General features: G+C 42.7%; 1 protein-coding gene across 1 annotated transcript in view; it reads right to left on the reverse strand.

Moving 5' to 3' along the window:
• Nucleotides 1–3,044: 3,044 nt before the first annotated feature.
• LOC132404081 (cytosolic arginine sensor for mTORC1 subunit 2-like) overlaps nt 3,045–23,862 on the reverse strand; it is a 72,040-nt gene continuing 51,222 nt past the window's right edge. Inside the window, exons 5-9 of the mRNA XM_059988091.1 lie at nt 21,187–21,310; nt 20,675–20,782; nt 17,239–17,321; nt 5,621–5,715; nt 3,045–4,031 (exon numbers count right to left, since the gene is read on the reverse strand). Of these exons, the coding sequence (XP_059844074.1) occupies nt 3,966–4,031; nt 5,621–5,715; nt 17,239–17,321; nt 20,675–20,782; nt 21,187–21,310 (476 nt within the window). The 3' untranslated portion in view covers nt 3,045–3,965. The remainder of the gene's footprint in view (nt 4,032–5,620; nt 5,716–17,238; nt 17,322–20,674; nt 20,783–21,186; nt 21,311–23,862) is intronic.

Genomic DNA, 23,862 nt, shown 5'->3' on the forward strand with positions numbered 1-23,862 from the left:
GAGGATAAAATTATTGACAAGTTTTTAAAAAATTAAATGCTGCAATTTACTCAGAATATTAGTTAAACCAGTTAATTCACGTTTCCAATCTCATACATTTGTTTATTTATTTGAAACAGAGCGGAATAGGCCCATTTGGCCCTTTGAGCCAGGCCACCCAGCAAACCCCAGTTTAACCCTAGGCCGGGGGTCGGCAACCCGCGGCTCTGGAGCCACATGTGGCTCTTTTACGTCTGTGCTGCGGCTCCCTGTTACTTTGGGAAATAATTGGTTGTGGCGACCCTTTTCCTGGCACATCCGAACCGACTCACAATTAGATAGCCTACGGGGGTTTGCGAGCACAGAGCTTTGGAGCCTCTGCGCCATGGGGGGCAGGTTGAGGGAGGCTTAAAAGTGAGGCTGAAGATTTCGAATAAGGTTTTTTCCTTCGACTGCAGTTACCGACTCCGTGTCGTAATTTTAGCGCTGCGTGTAGCACACCGCTACATGGTCAGTATTTAATTAAAATGTATTTTATGTTAGTTTGTTAGTTTTTGAAATGTAAATCTAAATTTGAAGATTATGGTGATCTTGTACAATCTAAATAAGATGTTGTGGCGACCCATTTCCTGACACATCCGAACCGGCTCACAATTAGCCAGCGTTCAGGCTAAGGGAGATAGCCTACGGGGGGTTTGTGAGTACGTGTCTTTTGCAGCATCCGCGCCCATGGGGGGCGGGTTGAGGGAGGCTTAAAAGCAAGGCTGTTTAGTTCGAATAAAGCTATCTTTGACTGCAGTTTACTGACTGCATGTAGCAACCGCTACGTGTTTTTATCGCTGGCTGTCCAGAGGGGAGGTGCTGAAACGCTTTGTCACGTGTCTGGAAGAAGTGAAAACTTTCCTGGGCAGCAAAGGGCTCAACTTTCCTGAGCTGGAACAGCCAGAGTGGCTGGAAAAGCTACACTTCATGGTAGACATGACAGCGCACCTGAACACGCTGAACACAGCTCTTCAACGGGGTAAGGACGTACAGCCCTGCACATGTTGGAGGATGTTTTGGCATTCGAGCGCAAGTTGACGTTGCTTGCCAGAGATTTACAGAAAGGCACATTGTCTCACTTGCCCAATTTGAGAGAGTTCAAACAATGTCACGACATGATAAATTCGGAGTATTTACATTCTGCAATCATCGCAATGCAAACATCGTTTGGGAAACGCTTCTGTGAGTTCAGAGAGGAAAAAAACACATTATCCTTCCCGGTCACTCCCCTAAGCATCGATCCATCCCTACTGAATACGACTGCATTGTCAGGTGTGAGTCAACCTGAACAAGTATGATAAATATTTTAATTGCCTATTATTTTACGTATATTCATATGTTTTCATTGTTCAGTGAAATAGTCCTTTTATTTTTCAGGCTGACAGCTGGCTGATGTTATTTTTGATTTGCTGCTGGCGGCAAATTTAAGTTTGGCATTTTTCATAAATACAAGAAGGACTCAAATAGACGTTGAGTATTTTACTTAAAAGTAACCTTTAACCTAACGTCTTTTTTTCGGAGTTCAAAATGTTTCTGTTGCATGCAGAAATGTAATTTCGTTTTCTCTGCAGGAGTTCATCAATTTCATAAATGCAACACATTATAGTTTGTTTATACATAGCATAAAGGCAAAACAAAACGTTGTATGCAGTGTTATTTCATTTTAAATGTCAAACGGGTTTTGCGGCTCCCAGTGTTTTCTTTTCTGTGGGAAACGGGTCCAAGTGGCTCTTTCAGTGGTAAAGGTTGCTGACCCCTGCCCTAGGCTAATCACAGGACAATTTACAACGACCAATTAACCTACCAACCGGTAGGTCTGTGGACCGGGGAAGCAAACCAGAGCACCTGGAGGAAACCCACACCGTCATGGGGAGAACGTACAAACTCCTTGCAGGCAGCGACAGGAATTAAACCCGGGTCACCTGTACTAAAAAATGTTGCCGTAACCACTACGCTACATGCTGTCCTAAATATAATAGGTATCCAATTAAATGAATATTGGAGTCGTAAAGAGAAAAACAATGCAGGAAACGTTTAAAAAAAAGATACAGCTGAATTATCCAGGAATGAAATTAACAGGATAGGTGGATGGAAAAAAGATTAAATGAAAGGAGGTTTTTAATCTTCTCGTTCTCCTTTCACCTTTATTCAGTCAGAAAATGTGATATTTTACATTTTCTCTTCACAAATAGGCAGAGAGAACTCTACATGAAGTTACTTCTGGTTCTAATAGGGGCAGACAAATTAATATTAATAGGCAAGCAGCAGACAGAAGGACTAGACAGCAGGAACAGTTAAAAAGGTAAACAAACAAACTTTCTCCTGCTTTTGCGGTGTTACGAGGAAGCAGGTTCACCGGTTTAGTAAGCAAGACAGAAGACACCTATTACAAATAGGCACACTCATTTATTTACAGACAGTAAAAGACCGAACATCCAAGTCGCCCCAATTTACACAAACTGCAAAACTAAACGTTTAACCAGGTACGTAGCTAAGAGTGCGCATGGGCCCTTCTATATCTGCAGCATACTTTCCCATTGGTCGAACCTCAATACGAAGTGGGACCTGGGGATGAAAGGAAAGAGGCCAAGCCTCCCACACGTGCTATCCTAATACCCCCATGAGGTGCCTGAAACCGGACACCGATGCCGCGGCGCGCATGGCGACTGAGGGGAAAAAGCTGCTGCATACTTCAAACAGGCCAATCGATGACCGGCACGATAGAAGCAGTTGTCGACCGACAAGCAGACCGGCCCCCTCATGACAGATGGCATCTGCTCATTCCAAAGGAAGACTGGTCAAGCAAGAATGGTGCCTGAACTGCTGAGTTATAGTGTGGAAGAGGCCCTTTGAACTGCACCACTCAGCAATTCCCCAGCTTAATCCGAGCCTAATCGCGGGACCATTTCCAATGCCCAATTAACCTATTGATATACCAGAAGCGTCTGCTTTCTTAGATGATGCATTTTGGCATTACTCAGACTGATGACATCTTCCAAAATAAAATACACACACACACACAATCCTTCTTTAGTAAATCAGTCCTTATTTTATTAAGACTTAATCCCAAATATCAGTTTACATTTATCCAGCCAAAAGTCTGTCCAGCATTTTAAATCCCAATTCCAGGGCCATGCACTCCATAACATAAAAGAGAAACTTCCCATCGGACTTCAGCACCGTGTGGCTAAAACACCAGTCCACACTCCAAGTAAAAACATTGAAGTTTAAAAAAAATTAGGAGAACATGGAAACATGCTGACTTTATGCTTCCCTTTCCTCCTGAGAAAACCAAAATGTACTGTATGTAGATCTTTCACCACTGCACTTCCAATGACCTGGAGAGTCATAATAGCAAGCATGTGATAACACCTCATGTCCAAGTATAACAAAATAAAACTTGTGCGAAAAATTAACAATATGATCTGTTAAGGACATACTTGGGGCCAAAAGAAAAAAAAAACAAAACCAGTACAATAACATACCACAGTAAACCTACAAGCCTCCCAACTGCACTTTTCTGTAGAAGCCAGTGGGTCAGAGGCATGTAACAAATATTTTAAGCCTGTACCTTACTTACATCACACAGTCTTTTACCCCTCTCAACAGACTGAATCTGCCCTTAATGCTATATTTGGGGCAATTCTGCAGGCCTTCTAAAATAAGACCTGCCACACATTCAAGGTGTAAGTGCAAAAACAATCATTAGAAATTATCAGAACTGTGCATAGGAGTTCAATCACTGAAGTAGTAAACAGATTTATTTTCCTGAAGAAAGTTAGCTGATCCTACTCTAAATAAACTGCTTAGCTACTAAATACTGCAGAAGATTGTTGGCATAAGTGTCTGTTTAGAGTTCATGGAGAGAACGATTCCTGGTCTTCAAATTTCACTCATCAACTTGATGACAAAGCCACTGTAAACACTGAATCGGAGGACATCTGCTATCTGTCACTGTTCTGACGTCTCTGCAGCATTGTGATTACATTATCAATATCTTCTTCAGGCACCTGTGGGAGAATAAATCAATAATATTGATTAACCTGGCTTTTAAAAAAATCACATTCTAGTCACATTTATGAAGGGTCTTGAGCCAGAGTTTAATGATGCACTTTGCAATCATTTATATTTGCATTTACTCAATTGCAAATCAAAGAAAGTCAGTTCATTCAAAAAACAATGTAAGAGGGAATAGGAAACTAAACTGCTGCGACTTCTAACTAAATAATGGCAATTTTTTCAGAATTAAATAAAATGCAGAGATGTTGTTTGTTATCAGAGCAATCACAAGATCTGAGGAGTTAGAGAATTGCACAATGTGTACCCTAGCTAGAAATGGGGCTGTCACTATAAACAGGCTCGGTTAAGATGCAATTTCCCAGATAATCTTCTCTTCAAAATGTTGAGTCACCAGGTCTACCACAATCTTCAGTTAAGTGGTTTCAATCAAAAACTGGTTTTCTTCTTTACTTCAGCCTTTTAATCAGCCGCCTGCCTTATCCAACCTTTAATGGAAGCCTGCCCTCACATCTGGAAACCTTTAGTCAAATCTTTGCCTTGCTATCTCTCTTTCTTCCTTTAAAATATCTTTTACTTCTGACCATTGCTCCTAGGAGCTACTTTCATCCCCAAATCCTCTGAAGCATCAAGAATTTTGTTTAAATTTCAAGGTACAGAAATGATTATATTCCAGTTAAGATTCTCGTATTATCAAAATGCATAATTTATACATTCTTTGAAAATTAATGTACTTTGAATCTTTAGTTATATTCCTTTTAGTGGTGCACTGACTTGGGAGTGGCTTCGTGTCAAAGGATGAGGTTGCATGCTCATACTCAGATGATCGGAAAAGGCCAAGGTCAAAAATCATGCAAGGCAGATATTTCTCCCCAGCTTCAAACATTTGACTCATTATTGTAGCAAACAGTGAAAAGGCTTGTAAACCCAAGGAGAGCCTGGGCAAAATGGTCAGACATATTTCAGGTAAAATTTAATGTGGAGACGTATGAGCATTTCACATAGATAGGAAGGACAAGGAGAGGCGATGGAAACCAAGCAATGTAGTTGGAACAGAGAGTCAAGCCTGCTTGTCTACAAGGCAGAAGGTGCTACAAAAATGTGATTAAATGTGTCCTTACCTTTACACACACACAGAGTCCAAAATAAACAGGTTATGCATAAAAAGTATGTTCCATAATGGGTATTACACTATGGGAATTAGAGATTCAATGAAGGCTTCAGGATTTAATTTAGATTGTGCAGAAATTTTGTTTTATGCTAGTTTGCACGAATCAGTTTAAATTCCCCAAGGTCAAATCTCTTCATCACATCGCAGAAGCAAGGAGCTTCGATTTTCTGGACTGAGCTTTCACTTTTCTGTGAGGTGTGAGATGTCTCTCAGCTTTAACAGGAGCAAGCTCCAACACCATCACACAGAAAAATTTAAGTCCTGTAACCCACATTGAAAATTTTAGAGAACTCAGCAAATTCAACTTCCTGCATTTGATAGAACAATCTGCCGCTTTTTCCTCGTCATTGCTCTACCCTTCTTGAGAGGAATAGAGAGGAATAAAGGTAGAGAGAGGAACAAGACATTTACCAGGGCATGGTCAAAGTTGAAGGTGCTGATGTAGTAAGCAGAAATATCAGCATTCGCTAAAGGCTCGGAGATCTGTGCAACAATTCCACATTCATCTGGCAAGAGAGAGAGAGAGATTACAAGCCATCAGAGCACAGGAGGACTAAATCAAATAATTAGCATTGTCCAGTCACATATCACTACACAAACAAAAAAATTTAAAACTATTTGTTACGTTTGGAACCCACGTTTTAACTGCGCCTCTCTGGAAATGTAGCTTGTTAGCTCCTTGCTAACAGCCACTAGACTCCGCGGTGAGAAACCCACCTTCCTCAGGCTTCGTAATTCTAGGGGGTAAGCAACTTTGGTCCCGCCCAAACCCGTGAGGTTGGGATGTCTCACCCACCCAGACCCCAGGTTGTATGATTTACCGCGCCCCAGCAATCACCCGTCAGCAAGAAATGACAGATCTTACACTGCATACAATTAGAAAGAAATATATTTATGAACATTAATTTAACCAAGGAGTTATTAAAGAAATAGGGCCCATTATACTTAATCAGTCAAATATGCACATACGTTAGAGCTCATCTTGAAGTTGTCTGTCCCTCACACACCGGACCCTCAGTCCGTGAAAGCACACACCAGCTTCAGAACGTTGCTCGAAACCCACCTCGAACAAACAGACTCCCCCACGGGAATACTGGTCCTTTCTCCATGAAGCCATCCATCTGCACAAAGCACCGTCTGCATCCTCAGCCATCTTCCCTCCCGCCAAAAAAAACCTCGACCCACAGCTGTGTCCCTCACAAAACTTCCCCACCCAGCATTCTCCAGAACTTTCTCCCAATTCCACCATCCTGATTGGCTGACACCACATTCCTAAGCTGAACAACAAAGCCTCGTATCTCAGCTTAAAGCCAAACTGGTTGAAAGCAGAACTGACTGCTCTTATAGAACTGCCAAGATGAAATACCTACAGCATAGCAGTAAAAAAAAACCTTAACCAGGGTGTTACAGATTGCTCACACCACTTAGATTGTTTCACCTTTGTAAACCAAGGAAATGACTGGCCTTCAGCTGCAACATTGGTCGAGACAGAAAATGAAGGCAATTTCATTCAGTGATTGAGCTAAAAACTACTCAACAGGCAGAAAAATCAACTTTTTTCCTTAATTTTTGTAGCAATCTTAATAGCTCTCGGCTTAAGCTGCACAGAAAAAGTTTGTACTAAAACAAGGCCCTGGTCTCGTTTGGAGGTAACCTACCTACCGACAGGAAAGATGGAAAGCAAACTGCAAGAGTACAGAGAACATTTACATTGGATGTTGCTGGGACTGGAGGACCTGAGTTATAAGGAAAGATTGAGTAGGTTAGGACTGTATTCTTTAGAATGTAGAAGATTGAGAGGAGATTTGATTGAGGTATGCAAAATTATGAGGGGTAAAGGTAGGGTAAATGCAAGCAGGCTTTTTCCACTGAGGTTGGGTGGGATAACCTTAGGTCATGGGTTAAGGGTGAAAGGTGAGAAGTTTAAGGGAACATGAGGAGAAACTGCTTCACTCAGAGGTCATGAGTATGGAATGAGCTGCCAGCACAAGTGGTGCACGTGAGCTCGATTTCAAGGTTTAAGAGAAGTTTGGATAGGTATGTGAATGGTAGGGGTATGGAGGGCAATGGTCCAGGTGCAGATCAATGAGAGTAGGCAGTTAAAATGGTTTCAGCATGGACTAGATGGGCTGAAGGGCCTGTTTCTCTGCTGTACTTCTCTATGACTATGATTATAAAGTTACTGGAAATCTTAAATAGAAACAGAATTTGCTCAAAACCTTCAGCAAATCAGGAGACAGCAACAGGACAATATTTTTCAACTCAGATATGTACTCAAAGCTGACACAAAATAGCCCTCTAACATTTTTATATCAGATCTATTTGGGAGAGACTAGATAAGTAAGGGACCAGAACCTAGCAGAACAGCGTAATTGTATTTTTCTGAGCAATAATGGGTGGTTCTTTCCATGTTCAACGTGAGAGGGATATGTACAGACAATTGCAAAACATCACATACTTAAATCACATCTTGAACTTTGAGACAAATTACACAAAAACTATTATATACCATATGATGGGAATTCAATTTCATTTTTCTTTATGATGTAGAAGGCAGCCATTTAGCCCGGAGTCTCTTCAATCTCCTGAAGCAATCCCATTATCCCCTTTATAACCTACTCTCCCTGTTGCCCATGGACTCTTCTTCGATTCTCCTGCGCTGCGGCTAATTAACCAATCAGCCAACACATCTTTGGGAATTTTTTTAATATAAATCGAATTAGAGATACAGCACGGAATAGGCTCTCCCAGGCATTTGGGCCTTGCCAGCCAACAACCCCCAATTAACCCTAACCTAATCACTAGACAATTTAGCAGGCCAAGCGGCATCTATGGAAAAGGGTAAACAGTCGACATCTTGGGCCGAGACCTTTCATCGGGACTGGGAAAAGATGATGAGAGGTCTTTCTCATCTCTTTTCCCCAGTCCTGATGAAGGGTTTCGGTCCGAAACGTCTACTTTTCACTGTTTTCCCTAGAGACAGGGTGAGCGTGCACCTGTGTGCTTCTGTGTGTCAACTGGATTTCCAGCATCAGCAGCTTTTCCCGCGATCGTGTTACTTATTATTTTGATCTTTTAAATTTAATAAAGCCCCCCACTGGGCAACTTATTACAAATGACCAAATAACCCACTAACCAGTAAGTTTTTGGACTGGGGGGGGGGGAAACCAGAGTACCCAGAGAAGAAACTCAGGGAGGACATACAGGCTTTGGAGGCTGGCAATGAACTCTGACCTCCGTTGCCCGAGCACGCTACCGTGGGACTCGGCAGGAGACAGAACGGGTGGAAAAAGCAGCCCCTGGCTCTTCAGTCATCGGGAAGACCTGCAACCTCCACATGGAGAGAACCCACGTCAGGAAAGAACCTGGGGGGTGGGGGGGGCAGTGACACTACTTTGCTGCGTTCACCTGCACACTTGCTGCAAGCAAACAAGACCATGTTAGGGAACGACAAGACGGTCTGATGAACACTTGTGACTTATCTTGATCTTTTAAATTTAATGAAGCCCCCCCACCCCAAAGCAGATCCACAAGCACCCCCTGTTCAATTGATTCGTGTTAAGCACATCCAGCTTATTTTAACAGGCAGTTTCAGATCTCTATTAGGTCACTTCCTGTGCGGCCAGGAAGTTGTGCAAGTATAAAAGCAGGTTGACTGGGAGCAAGGCAGTTTGGTTAGGAGCCAAGGAAGTTGCTAATTAAAGCCGTCTTGTTGCCTCCCCAGCAGAAGCTTTGCTTGATCACTGTACTGCTCTCACTGAGGTGTTGCAATAGTAACTACACAGTCAGCCAAACTCCATTCAAAAATGTCATGAGGGTCACAGTATAGCCTCCTAGCCCCTCATTCACAAGTCTGCAATAACCCCAAAGAGCTAGGAAGCTAGACCCTGATTCTCATGACATTTTTGAACTGAGTATGGCTGACTATCTAGTTCCATGTAAAAATACCTCGGCAGTACACCCGAGGCTGGGACTATTCTGAGTTGTTGGCTTGGACATAAAATGGCGCAGCCATCTCTGGAAAGCGCTGATGACTCCCTAAGCCAATTGCACAAGTTATCCCACATACATGCAGCGACTCTAGAATCTGCATGCTAACAAACACACAGTATTCATTACTTGGAAGTGGAAAGGGAATTTTGTGATGTTGCAACACACACAAAATGCTGGAGGAACTCAGCAGGCCAGGCAGTGCCTATGGAAAAGAATCGAGTCGATGTTTTGGGCCGAGATCCTTCAGCGGGATTTTTTTCCATAGATGCTGCCTGGCCAACTGAGTTCCTCCAGCATTTTGCGTGTGTGTGTGTGTTGCTTTGATTTCCAGAATCTACAGACTGTCTCTCGTTTGAGAAGTTGCCCAGACTGCCTGCAATGCGCTAGATTGTCCTGTTCAGTGGTCAGCACAGGAAAAGAATTCAAGGTCTTGCTGCTCATTGCCGGATCTGATGTACCACAGCAAACATAACAAAGCCACAGTTTTGTCTGCCACAGTCACCCAGGCTCCTTGTCCTGGCCTGAACTTGATGCTGTTGTTTTCCCCGACACACATATGGGCCACTGGACAAGGTCAAATCCTCATGGCTCACATCCCAGAGTACTGGATGATCAGCAGCAGAGGGCCTTGTAATTTGGGAAGGACCAAGGGAGAGAGAGGGGGCCAGGAGTCAGTCAGAAGACTGGGATCAATGTTGAGTGAGTTAGGCAGTTATTGCATGGAAGAAAATTAGGCAGAAGCCCCAAGCTTTAGTGGTGCCTGAAGGAAGACAAGTAAATAAACATATCAAATAACATTAACAACACCTGATATTGTGAACAGTCTACACCAGGCTGTATTTCAGTGGGTGACCCTGTCTTTTCAGAATTTATTCTTTTTTTTGAGTCCGCGTCAGACTTTTAGCATCTTCTTCGAGGAAGCCTTCATCTGCAATACTGTGCAAAAGTCTCAGGCACATATTTATATATAGATAGGGTGCTTCAGGCCTTTGCATAATACTGTAGGCAGAATACTGTAGTAATTTTATGTAGCAAACACAAGGAAACCTGCAGATGCTGGAAATTCAAGTAACACACACAAAATGCTGGTGGAACACAGCAGGCCAGGCAGCATCTATAACGAGAAGCACTGTCGATGTTTCGGGCCAAGTCCTGATGAAGGGTCTGGGCCCGAAACGTCGACAGTGCTTCTCGTTATAGATGCTGCCTGGCCTGCTGTGTTCCACCAGCATTTTGTGTGTTGGTAATTTTATGTAATACGCTGTACTGCTGCCACGCACAAAAAAAAAGTTTAATGACACATGTGAGTGATGATAAACCTGATTCTAATATGGGTTTCTTTTGTGGACTACAAGTGGAAAGAGGGCATGGAGAGAGGAATCGTGGTTGGGAAAAGGGGAGGGAGTGTGAATCACCAGAGGGACATTCTGTAATGATCAATAAACCAGTTGCTTGGAATCAAATGACCTTGAATCAGATGAGCTATAGATGGCGCCAGAGGGCAACATCTCCCAGCCCATCAGCACAACATTTAAATTCTTCTTCTAATATCTCTATTTTCCTTTTCAAGGAGGCTGTGACCTGCCATTGCATTCAAACTGTGGTTCTGCACAACGGTGTGTTCTCGTTCTTGGAGCTCGCCGATCGGCCATGTCTCAATATATCCAGGTTCAGCCTGAAGTCGGGCAGCCTCAGGGTGCAGCCCCGTGGACATGAATTCTCGCTGGCGTCGCAAACTGAAGCGTAGCGGGAGCCGGGACACTGGGACAGTGAAGGCGGCTGTCGGAGGGCTCTGCACTTAGGTCATTGATCGATCCCTTGTTCTCTCTCTCTCAACGGTGAGTGAGAGTTTGCTGTCGATTCTCGGGTCGGGAAACTCAAAGTTAAAAGCAACGCTTCCGACTTTGACTGTAACATCAAAAAAGTGACTGCTCATCTCCCCTCTTGCTGTGAAAGGAGCAATCCTCGTCTCACCCTTAGTGAGAAGCAGCCTGAGGGTTGTTGAACTGTTGGAATGAACAATTAGATTTTCATGGACTGTAGACTATGGTCACTCTTTGGGGCTTTGCAGTTGCTTGCATGGTGAGTGGGGGAATGCTGCTGCTTTCTGCTAGAATAAATGGAGGGGGGGAGATTGATGTTGCTTGTGTGTGGGAGGGTGGCAGGGGCTTCGCGGTTCTTACACTTCTTTTCTGCCATTCATTCTTCCGGGTTTTTCTGTTTCGAGGATGTCTGCAGAGAGTAAGAGTTTCAGGCTGTATACTGTAAACATTCCCTGATATTAGATGGAACCATCGAATGTTGCCTGATGTTCCAGGCCTGGATGTGTCTGCACCAGTACTGCTCCCCCCCCCCCACCCCCCCCCCCCACTCCGGGCATTCCTTCTCTGCCACCTGTCCCACGCCCCACTCTCGACACTCCACCCTCATCATTCCCTACATCCTTTGCTTCCCTCAAGATTTACAAACTCGCTCTCCGCTCCACATTGACAAACGCACCCTAGCTCTATATATATGCCCAAGACCTTTTGTATTGTACTACAAGTAGATAACATACATTAAACATGCAACTACAGGTAAGTTATCTTTCCCTTGCCACAGGCCAAACGCTTCAGCATCTAATTATTGATACACATGAATGGATGAACAAGATTCGCACTGTCCCCACCCACCATCTAGCAATACTACAGCTAAAGGAAGGGACTTGGTTCAATCAATGGGGAGAGAAGACCCTGTGACCTTGACTCTGTCTACTACAGTGTTGACAAAGAGGTGTAGAATAAGTGGGAGGTCCTCTGCCGTCGGATTAAACCAGACCCTGAACCGCTGCACTGATCATTTTGCCATAAGCCCAGAGGGGCTCTCACTTCTGGTCAGAAATGGCCGGAGACGGTTAGGCGGGAAGTTTGCTTCAGGTGGTACACCTCCCACCCGAAGGCAACCTTACAGGTTTCAGAAACCTCCGTGGAGCAGGAGGGCAAACCATTCGACTGACCTTGATTTTCAGTACCAATATAAACGGTGAAAGTGAGGCCTCACAACCCTGCAGTGGAAGTTACCATAGGGACAACTGGCAGCACGGAGTTCACAGCAGTGTCGCTCTTTGATCCTCCAATGCCGGATCTTCTCCTCGCTGCGAAGCTGAATTCACCAAGTGTTGGGCTGTTCACCCACAAATAGAGAAAGTGTGAGTGAGCTGGGTTCAGACCATCGAGAGACAGGCTAGTTTTACTCTACGATTGATGTGTTCTTGTAATTGTAGCCAGCTCAATAGAGGGGAACATAGGTTTGAACATTTAGAGCACAATTCACTAAGGAGCCCAAAGCTACCATCTGCTAGATTATAACCGAGTGCCTCAGCTCCCAAGTTTTTATTTAAATCGATATATTTCTCAATTATAGACAATGAGACCTGAGTTTCTAGATGAGGACCCCTGTCCCTGATCGCAGAATGAAAAAGCCCATCATTCACACACTGGGGAGCAGATCACCCTAACAAAGTTTCCAGTGGTCTCATGAAGTTTTACAAAACATTCTGAGACCCCTCATTTAAAGTTAAAATGTAATGAAAACAAAACAAGTTTTAAAGAGCCCCAGTTTTTGAGTTGGCTTAAACCTAACCCTGAGGAGACTTTCACCCCACCCCCAGTTTACCACTTCACTCACAAACCAGCAACCAATCGAAGGATTCATCCTGTCACCCAGGTTCTTCACTCAACTCAGCAGGACCAATAAAACTAACTTTAAATTTATTTTTGCAAAGGGAGGGAAAAAAGTTGAATACCTTAAAATGACTGAATTTGCACTACTGATTAAAAAAGATTAAAACCCTTCAATCTATTTATCTGAAGCTGGAGACACATTTAGTAAACCAGCCACACTAGGTTCTGCCACAAGAGGGTAGTGGTTAGCTGACTCCCTAAACAGTCACTCAGCTCGGACTTTGGTTGCCAGTATGTTGAAGATCAAATTTTCTACCACGTTAAAATGGTGAATTTGCAGCCCACGTTGGAAATGTAATGCAGTGATTTCATTTCTAATTGTCTCCTGACAGGGTGTACTCAGCACAGGGACTGCAGCAGTTGCAAAATAAAACAGCTGAACATTGGAGTTGAGCAGTAACAGTGGGCTCAGGGTTTTTCTGCTGGCCCTTTGAATGAAGAGCTTCTGCAAACAGCTCAAGCTGAGCCTCAGGCACCTGAACTGGTCGGAGCAAAAATGATCCCTAGTCTCCTTCACATCATGCACATGCTCGCAAGGCTGTTGGGGATAATGGCTCCGAGAACCAAGAGCATAACCCAAGAAAAGAGCAGAGGAAAGAGCCAAAGGGACGCAAGCAATAAAATCCCAGCGGGTATTCCCTCTCGGTGGCAGGAGAGAACCCCATCTAGGGGCGAGAGGATATAGATATTAAAGCAATGAGCTGGTTCACACCCAGCACTCCGTCTCCTGCAAAACCAAGCACGCATGTGTCCAGAGGTTCGAGTTAGAATTAATGTAACCAACGCGGTGTTCATTGTAATGACCGCCCCAGTGCGTCGTTGCATCGAGCTGATGGCGGACCCTGGATATGCAAGAAACAAGTGCCACTCTACGCTGAGCCTCTGTCCCTAGTGCTGAAATGTTCTGGTTTCTTTGCTGCAAAGTGTTCTTTCCAGCGGGACCGACAAGACCATGCAGAGTCACCGCTCCAGGTGCATGTGTCAAGGTGGCCTGGAAAGCAATACAGAGATCTCGACCAAGTTTTCATTTCTCCATGATACAGGGCTGTGAGCTACAGGCTGTTCCCAGATACATGACGACAAGTATTAACTGCCGCTGCTACTAGTTTACCTACAGCCACCCTCTTAGTCTTAGCAGAGCTCGCTGGAATTCCATTGCAGAGAGATATCCACGGTGCTGCAAACTGAAATCCAACGAGGTGTGAGACGCACTGAAGTTTGGTGTAGTCACCACAAAAGCTTTCTATGAGAAAGACCACTTACCACAGCACACTGAACTCCGTGAGAAACAATCTACTCCAGGATTGAAACAGATTTACTCCAAGTTGACGTCATTAAAAAAAAAGAATGATGTACTGAACAGTGGCTTTCGAATGAACTTTATTGGCGAATATACTAGATCATTATGTTGGGTATATTTAAAGTGGGGGTTGATAGGCCCTGATTAGTAAGGGTATCAAAGGTTATGGAGAGAAGGCAGCAGAATGGGGTTGAGGGAAAATAAGTCAGCCATGACTGAGAAGTAGACTCAGTGGGCTTAATGGACTAATTCTGCTCCGCTGTCTTGTAGTCTTATCTTTGAAATGAACTAATGTTGGCCTTGCCAGCTAGGACCACACCAACTTAAAATGGAATTCTCAGAGAAGAAGAATCTGATCTTACAAAGGCAAAGTTACATGAACGGTCGTCAAGGTCTGTTTGCCCTTTGCTATTGGCAGCCGAAGTGCTGGCACTCTCAGCTTTCTCTGTAAATATCCTCCGCCTTTGTTTCAGCTTCAACTTGGTGTACAGCAGAAAACTTCTTGTTTTGTATCTTGCAAGGATTTTAACACTGTGACTAAATCTTGGGCCGTGGATGCTGATGTCTAACTAAATCTCAGCACTGTTCAGCTAGAACATTTAGGCTTTTGGGAGTTAGAGTATTATTAATTTTTCAAGTTGTTTTAAGCTGTCCAGTGAATTCCAGTTAATTGGGACACATTGGGACCAGTACATTTTGGTCCAATTAAGGTAAAAAAAAAACAACCAGTAACAAACTATGTGTTTAAATGAAATACAGAGCTAATTAGTACACTAGCAACACTACCGCAGTACTACGCAGTATTAGTTTCTAATACTCATCAGAGGAATTCATCCAGATTGCATTTTTTATGTAAATGAACAAAATCAACACAGACACTTAGTGTAGATAATGGGCTGCCTCCATTCAATACTGTCAACAATTGCATCCTCCAAATCATCACTTGTAATAATTCACAATGATTGTCGATACCTTCCAAATTCTTTGCAACTCCTAACTTGTTGAAGTAGTGAAATCGTTCCATTTTCACTCCCCGGCCATTTCTGGCATCTCCAAGCCTGAATGCTTGAAACCGTACTGAATTAATTCTTACTGCTCATTTCTTGCCAACTATCCATGACAAAAAAATCACTGCAACTGACACTACTTAAAAACTGTTCGCTCATAGCACGTTGTTATGTCTAACAGCCACACAAGTGCATGTGACTAATGCTAGTTAGAAACTGTTTGGCAACAGTCTACTGCCCCAATTAAGTGATACAGTGTCCCAAATAAACAAAGGGAATCCCAGCTATTTTCTTGATTTGTTTTTGTTCTTTAAGAGTTGTCGCAAATAAGCGGCTATCCAAATGAACTGGAATCCACTGTATAGGTGGTGTAAGGTGCTCCTACCCTCTGCTGGACTGTAGGTCACCCTTGGGAAAAGTGTAGCATTTTCTACATGTTGCATGCAGATTGTAGCTTAGCACCTCTACCCCGATCAGGGTCACATGAAGCCATGGAGCAGGTGGTGGATGGTCGTAAGAGGAGCTGGTGCACATCACAAGTCCTGGTTATGTATCCACTGACGTCAGGCAGATAGCCTCTGAAGAGTATTGGTAATAGCTGGGATCACTCGTCTTGTAAAGACACTGCCCGGAAAAAGATAATGGCAAACCGTTTCTGTAGAAACATTTGCCGAGAACAATCGTGGTCATGGGTAGACCACGATCGCCCATGCCGTACAACACAGTACATAACGAACAAACACACCACTGTATCCCTTCCTCCTCGCTGCACAAGCTCAAGGTCCCCTAGCACAAAACCTGCAATGTTGGAACAAGCAGTTTTCCGGTATGGTGAACGATAGAACCGCTTGTAAGAAAGCAATGGCCCCACTGTTCATCTCTTTCAACATCTGGCTCCAAAACAAAGTTAAAACACGTCAAACAAACAAGAGAGAAAGCAACGTTCTTTCACAAAGTCCAGTAACAGTAGGGAAAACATGACCTCTGCTCAAATCCAATTGTGTGTGCGTGTGCACAAGGGAAAATTGGTGCAGCAATATGTCAAACTATGTGACTAACAATGTCCTGCCCACATCTTCATGTACGTGATCAGCTGTACTCCAAACTTGCAATGTCTCAAACAAAAATTGCAACTTCTCCACAACTTCCAAGTCATGTGCTGAGATCATACCCACACTGGAATGGAAATTACTTAATTGGGGGGGGGGAAATCACTTTGAAATAGGACCACTTATGGTAAAGGACCATCCAAGGATCCTATGAAGGGAGAAATTATTGCAAGACAATCAACTTCTTAAAACCGGTTCAAAGAAAAATAAGGCAGAGAGATGAAAAATTAAAAACTACTATTGGAGATGCTAGAAATCAGAAAATAAAAACAGACAATTCTGGAAATACCTAGCAGATAGTTGAAGAAGATGTGGCTGTTTCCGGCATCTTTATGGCAGAATGATGCATTTGGCAATGTTCTGCTATTCATGATACTACAGACACCACCCATGAGTATCCAGAGCAAACGCCTCTATTAAAGATCCCACATATTGGCCAAATTAGAAGTCCAAACCATTCCCCAGTTATGGACACTCATGCATATGAACGAACTCCCAAAATGCTATTCAATTGTGAAATCCAACCTATTGCACAGACATCTGTTCATTCCTATGAATGACTGACATAGCTTCCTCTGTTTCCACTTTCAATAACTGGTCATTTTTTTTAAAATCAGTCTTGTGCATTTGATGCCAATCATTACAACACCATATAGTTACCATTTAAAGTGATTATTGCATTTTCCAATTTAAGAACAAAACCAACTCTTCAGCATCTGTAAAAACGAATCTCTTCGTTACCCTGGGAGAGCCTGCAGATCAGGGGACCCCAACCTTTTTTATGCTATGAACTTCCTACCATTAACCGAGGGGTCCATGAACCCAAGGTTGGGAACCCCTGCTGCAGATCGTTGAAAAGCTGAAATTCAACAAATGACAAGTAACATTTCACAATTACCAAATCCCAGCGGCTGACCACCTATTCGCACCATCCTCCATAACTCGCTCGACGCGCTCGTGAGAAGCAGGTTGCTGGGGAATCTGTTGCAAAAGGAGACAGTGGTCAGGGTAAGCTTCGAACAAGGAAGATCCCCACCCAACCTCAGGCACGACCCTGCCATGTGTGACCGCTCCCATCGCGCACGCGATCACGGCGACTCCGACCACCGGAGGTAAAGAAAAATAATTTCTCAACAATAATCAAATTAAACTACAGAATGCTCAACAGTGATGAGGTCTCCTCTGGCAATCTACCACAACCATCGGCATCCTAGAAAACAAGGAGTAAAAGGCTATTCAGTCCGAGGCGGAGGTTGCCTGTACAAGGGTCTAGCTTTTTGAAACAACGATATGCAGATAACTTTTGGGTTGAGAGAGGATCTTGGTGGGCAGCTAAATCCCTGCTGGATTAGTTACCACAACTATAAAATATCAATGCTAACACCTTGGTTCACTGTACCCTTTTCTTCACATGGAATGATACCATCACTGTGAATAAGTAAATTCATATTTCAAATAGTCATCTGCTTCAGAAGGTATTTCACACCTTAAAATGGGAATGTATGAGGAATGGAGAGCGATGAACAGTCCAAAGCAACATATTAAAAATAAATTTTAAAATCAATTGCTTGCATTATTTGTTTTATTTTTTTTATTATTCAGATACAGTGCGGAATAGACTCTTCCAGCCATAGCACCCAGCAACCCCCGACAAACTCGATTAACCAGAACCCAATCATGGGACAATTTATAATGACCAATTAACCTCCCCGGTGGGTTTTTGGGCTGTGGGAGGAAACCAGAGAACCCAGAGAGATCCCGTGCATTCAACGATGCTGGATGTACAGACTCCTTACAGCACTGCGCCGGAATGAACTCCAAAATGCCCCGAGTTCTAATAGACAATAGGTGCAGAAGTAGACCATTCGGCCCTTCGAGCCTGCACCACCATTTTGAGATCATGGCTGATCATCTACTATCAATACCCGGTTCCTGCCTTGTCCCCATATCCCTCGATTCCCCTTTCCATAAGATACCTATCTAGCTCCTTCTTGGAAGTATCCAGAGAATTGGCCTCCACTACCTTCCGAGGCAGTGCATTCCAGACCCCCACAACTCTCTAGGAGAAGAAGTTTTTCCTTAACTCCGTCCTAAATAAGCTACCCCTTATTCTCAAACCATGCCCTCTGGTACAGGACTCTCCCAGCATCTGGAACATATTTCCTGCCTCTATCTTGTCTAATCCCTTAATAATCTCATATGTTTCAATCAGATCCCCTCTCAATCTCCTTAATTCCAGCATTTACAAGCCCAGTCTCTCTAACCTCTCTGTGTAAGACGGTCCAGACATCCCAGGAGTTAACCTCATGAATCTACACTGCACCTCCTCTACAGCCAGGATGTCCTTCCTTAACCCTGGAGACCAAAACTGTACACAATACTCCAGGTGTGGTCTCACCAGGGCTCTGTACAAATGCAAGAGGATTTCCTTGCTCTTGTACTCAATTCCCTTTGTAATAAAGACCAACATTCCATTAGCTTTCTTCACTGTCTGCTGCACTTGCTCATTCACCTTCAGTGACTGATGAACAAGGACTCCTAGATCTCTTTGTATTTCTCCCTTACCTAACTCTACACCATTTAGATAATAACCTGCCTTCCTGTTCTTACTCCCAAAGTGGATAACCTCACACTTACTCACATTAAATGTCATCTGCCAAGTATCTGCCCACTCACCCAGCCTATCCAAGTCACCCTGAATTCTCCTAACATTGTCATCACATGTCACACTGCCACCCAGCTTAGTATCATCAGCAAATTTGCTGATGTTATTCTCAATGCTTTCATCCAAATCATTGACGTAAATTGTAAATAGTGTCATGCTAATCACTATGCTACCGGAACACAGGAATTCCATTTGGGAAACATTGCTGATGAGGTCCTAAATGGTGCCAAACTATCGAGTTAAATCCCAGTAAGTTTCAGTCACATGTGGGCAGACATCCTAACCCTACTGAACAATAATAGGGACCAAATATTTTAATGTGGTGTCCTGCTAGTGGCAGACTGACCCACTGATAGTAATGGAATTTACTGGGCTGCTAGAAGGAAAAGAGGGTCATTCTTTGCATTTAATTAACTTGGTTTCATTTAAAGGTTTACAATTGCAAATGGTTAACTGATTTATTTTTAAACATATACTCTAAGAATTACAAACCATGTTGAAAATTCAATTATTTTTCAAAGCTTTTAAATATTCCCATTGTATTGTATTCAGAAACATCTAAAATCCCCAAACGTTTTGAAAGTCAGCTCGAAGTACAAGGCTTTTTTGGTGTGATAGAAGCCTAACTATTGCTAGTCAGCTACACAGGGCAACTCAACCAGCTATGTTTAGTCACAGACTGACAATAAGCAGTGCTGTGTTGTAAGCAAGCTGAGATGACAGGTTATTGGGAGAACTGCGTCTACAACACTTGGAAGGACGCAGAGACATTAGAATGAGATATGTTGGAACCAATCCAAGAATGGGTAATTGTTGACAGCTGTGAAGAGCTTTGAGAACCTGAGCTTGTTTTCCTCTCAACTTAAACAGTCCTATGAGAGTTTTGGAGGAGGATAAAAAAAAACAATCGATAGGTATAGTTGCAAGAGATACTAATGGACAAATTTGCCATCGCTGCTGAGGAATCAGAGAAGAGAAACAGCTTTACCTTTCCATAATGATCTGGTATGCATTGGCTGAAAAGGAGTTGGGAGAAGATCCAACAGCATCTTTCCAAAAGGAATTGGATAAGTGAATTGAAAGCAGGTTGAAGGGCAAGGTGAAAGGAAAGCTGATTGAAGTGGACATCTCTTTCAAAGAACTGGCTGAGGGACAATACAGCAAAGAGAAACCTTCTGTTATACAATCCGATGGGTATATGGCACGGCCTCCAGACTGGAGTAGGTGCTGCCCCAGTCTTCACTCAGCAGAAGACAAGCTGTATTGTGATCAACTGCAGATTTCTGCGACATTCATGGACCCAGAGCCTGGACTAATTTTTTTGCATGGCTATATTCTTTTTTTTTTACTGATTATCTACTTGAGCTTGCTATCTTGTGTGTGCTTTGTGCTGTGTGTGACTGTTGGTACCATAGTTTCCACCTTGGCCCCAGAGTAATGCTGTCTCAGTTGGCTGTAGTCATGGGTATTCGTGCGTGGTTGAATGACAATTAAACTTGAATTGAATGGAATAAGGCAGCAAAAATAGAAATCAGTATCAACTGGTTGTATATTATCATTAAGTCAATGGTAATTTCAAGCCCCCCTCAAAGTTGATCCAAAACCCCCTAATAGATAACATCAAAACATTCCAAAAGTCTCCAATCTGACAAGTATTCTGAGAACTCACCGTTTCTGCGTCTGTGTGTCAACCACAATGGAAATGTAGCCGTCAATCAAAGAAAAAGAAAAGAAACGGATGTAGTCAAGATCCTGATCTGCAGATCGCGCTTTCAAACTGCAAGGAGAGAACCTTTTTTAGACTGTACTTTGAAAAGCAACAATCACAAATTTGCTTAATGTTTTGTTTAAAAAAAACACAAGCTACTCAGCATTTTGAACTTATCATTCATGTGTCAGGGAAAAGAAAGAAATATGAGCTTAATTGAGAAGTCCTCACAAATTATTTGAGAACGTGGGGTGAAATCTATGGACCCTGCAGGGGACTAAACAAAAACAATATTGACTTAATAAAAGAGTTTTCAATTAAAAATGAGAACATATAGGAACTTAAAAATAACAGCAGAGACAGTCACTCACCCCATTAAACTGACTTGGTAAGTAAAGCAAAAAAAAGGGAACTTCCACGTCAGACGTTGCAGGAAACAATTATTAAATATTATAAATCAAAGAGATTCGTACCTTGCAGAATAAAACATGACATCCATGAGAATAGTGGCAATGGTAGGAAGAGTATCTGGGTCCAAACTCATGACACAGAATTGGTTCTTGGGACTTAGCACTGGGTGAACTGTGGGGCTGGTAGCTGTCAAGAGAAACATATGGCAAGGGTTCTGGTTAGGCAGAGGCTCAAGAATAAACTAACAATATTTGATCTTCCTGGATCTCCAAATGTTATTTGTATTAGCTTCCTCATTCTCTTTAGGAGCATCAGGAGTTAATGCTTTTGGATTTGGACCCTCACTTTAAAATTGCTTTTAAAAGCAAAATCGTTTTGTCTCTAACAAGCTTCAGTGTCAAATTTCAAATTTCAATGACCTTTTAATTTAAAATGTATTGTAGATATTCCTATGGGAATAAACTAAGTTTAGAATAGAGTCCAATTGTATGAAACAAAAATCCTTTGTGCTCAAGTACAAACAGCTCCAGAAATTAAACGAAGCTGTCGCTGATAGCTGTGCCTGGCATGGGCCCTTTTGGTTCAAAATATCAAGTGTACAGAGCACTATTCAACACTTGTAATTATATAATTAGTCATAAAATTGCATAGTTCCACAGAGAGAGTCCAGAATTACCCAAGTAAACCATAAAATCTTTACATTTTATTCAAATAAAGTTGGAAAAAAATGTTTTTTAAGTCATTCTTGTGGTGTCCATCACAAAACACAGTGAGGGCTGGAACATCAAGTCATCAATTTACACTGATCTAGTAACACAGAGAATGTTCTAGGCAACATTGCCAAGGACAACAGGAGCTCTTGTGCAAGTCAGTCAGAACAGTGGCCAAAATGGGAAAAATTCGAATAAAAATAAAAACTTATAATCAATTTATCACAAATGATTGATATGCTTACACTAGATTAAGAACTTATACAGTAATTTTATACATTGCAAAAGTGATAAGTAAATTATCTGTGACTGCCTTCGTAACCCTATGACAACATCTATATATTTTAACAAGTACGGTGATTTCAGATAAGGTTTGAGTCCGGAGCTCAGAAGAGGGTCTTATGGTCAAGTGATCCCTATCTTAATTTTCACACCACACAAGCATGGTCTTAGCCTTTACATTTAAAGCCATCACTATACCCTTTCAAATCTTGTCTAATTCAGGTTTACGTCAAGTTTTGCCAGGCTGTTTTTCTTGACCATTCCCTGCAGGAATATATTCCACAGTTTTATCATTCTTTTGGTACAAGTGGGTCTCCCCAGCTCTCTAGCTCATGCATTCCATTGTACAAGATAGGAGGACGTGCTGCTCCTCACACACGCTCGACTTGGTAAAACTGTTCTATCTACAACTTTAACTTCTCTTTTTCCGTGTACCTCCAGTGACCTTTCACCACCCGCCTCCTCAAATATCTAACTCTGTCTTTAAAATATTACAAGGCTCTGCTTCCTCTGCCCTTTGAGGAAGAATGCCAAAGATTTATAAAACCCAGAACATCCAAGAGAAAAAAGTATTCATTACATCTTGAACAAGAGAAAATCTGCAGACACTGGAAATCCAAGCAACACACACACACAAAATGCTGGAGGAACTCAGCAGGCCAGGCAGCATTAGAGTCAGAGCTAGAAGTTGGGGTGAGGGGAGGAAGAACCCCCTTCTCCAGCCCTGCATCTCTTTCGCCAATCAACTCCCCAGCTCTTTACTTCACCCATCCCCACCTCCCCAGTTTCACCCATCACCTTGTGCTTCTTCCTCCCTTCCCCACACCTGCTAAGCCTGACTCCTCATCTTTTTCTTCCCTCCAGTCTTGATGAAGAGCCTTGGCCCAAAACATTGACTATACTCTTTTTCCATAAATGCTGCCCAGCCTGCTGAGATCCTCCAGCATTTTGTGTGTGTTGTTCACTACATTTGTTTTAAAGAGTAACCCAAGAATGAAATCATTTCGCAATTTATTTCTCTACCCATCTTTACGTCATCAGCATCTGATTTGGTAGCGGCTGGCATATATATTTATATTTGGACTCAGGAACAAGTTGGTCCCTTCCTCTTTCCCTTTCTGCCACGATCCACACTCCACTCCTATCAGATTCCTCCTCCTCTAGCCTTTGACCTTTCCCACCTACCCTTTTCACCTACCACCTGCCAGCTAGCCTCCTTCCCCTTCCCGTACCTTTTTTTATTCTGGCATCTCCCCCCTTTGTTCTCAGTGCGGAAGGAGGATCTCGGCCCGAAACATCGACTGTTTATTCATTTCCATAGATGCTGCCTGACCTGCTGAGTTCCTCCTGCATTTTGTGTGTATTGCTTTAGATTTCCAGCACCTGCAGATTTTGTCATGTTTAGAAGTGGAAATATAGCCCCCATGACAATCCGTCAAATCCTCACATTATTTAAAATACTTTGCACTAACTTTCAATAATCTCTAGAGGAAAAAGCGGACGCCAACCTGTTTAAATCTTCTTGATAACAATAGTCTCCTCAGGTTATTCTTTCAAACTACTGTTTTGTACCTTTCGTTCAAATCTTTTTTTAAATACAGAAATCAGAACTGTGTATAAGTATGCCTAAATGAGTCTAACTAAAACTGAAGACAAGTTCAAATAGTTTCCACAACACTTCACTATTTTACAATCATAGACCAAAAGCAAACGCAAATGGTTGTTATGCTTTTAAAAAAGTCATAA

This window comes from Hypanus sabinus, chromosome 13, assembly GCF_030144855.1.
Source record: "Hypanus sabinus isolate sHypSab1 chromosome 13, sHypSab1.hap1, whole genome shotgun sequence".
Lineage (NCBI taxonomy): Eukaryota > Metazoa > Chordata > Chondrichthyes > Myliobatiformes > Dasyatidae > Hypanus > Hypanus sabinus.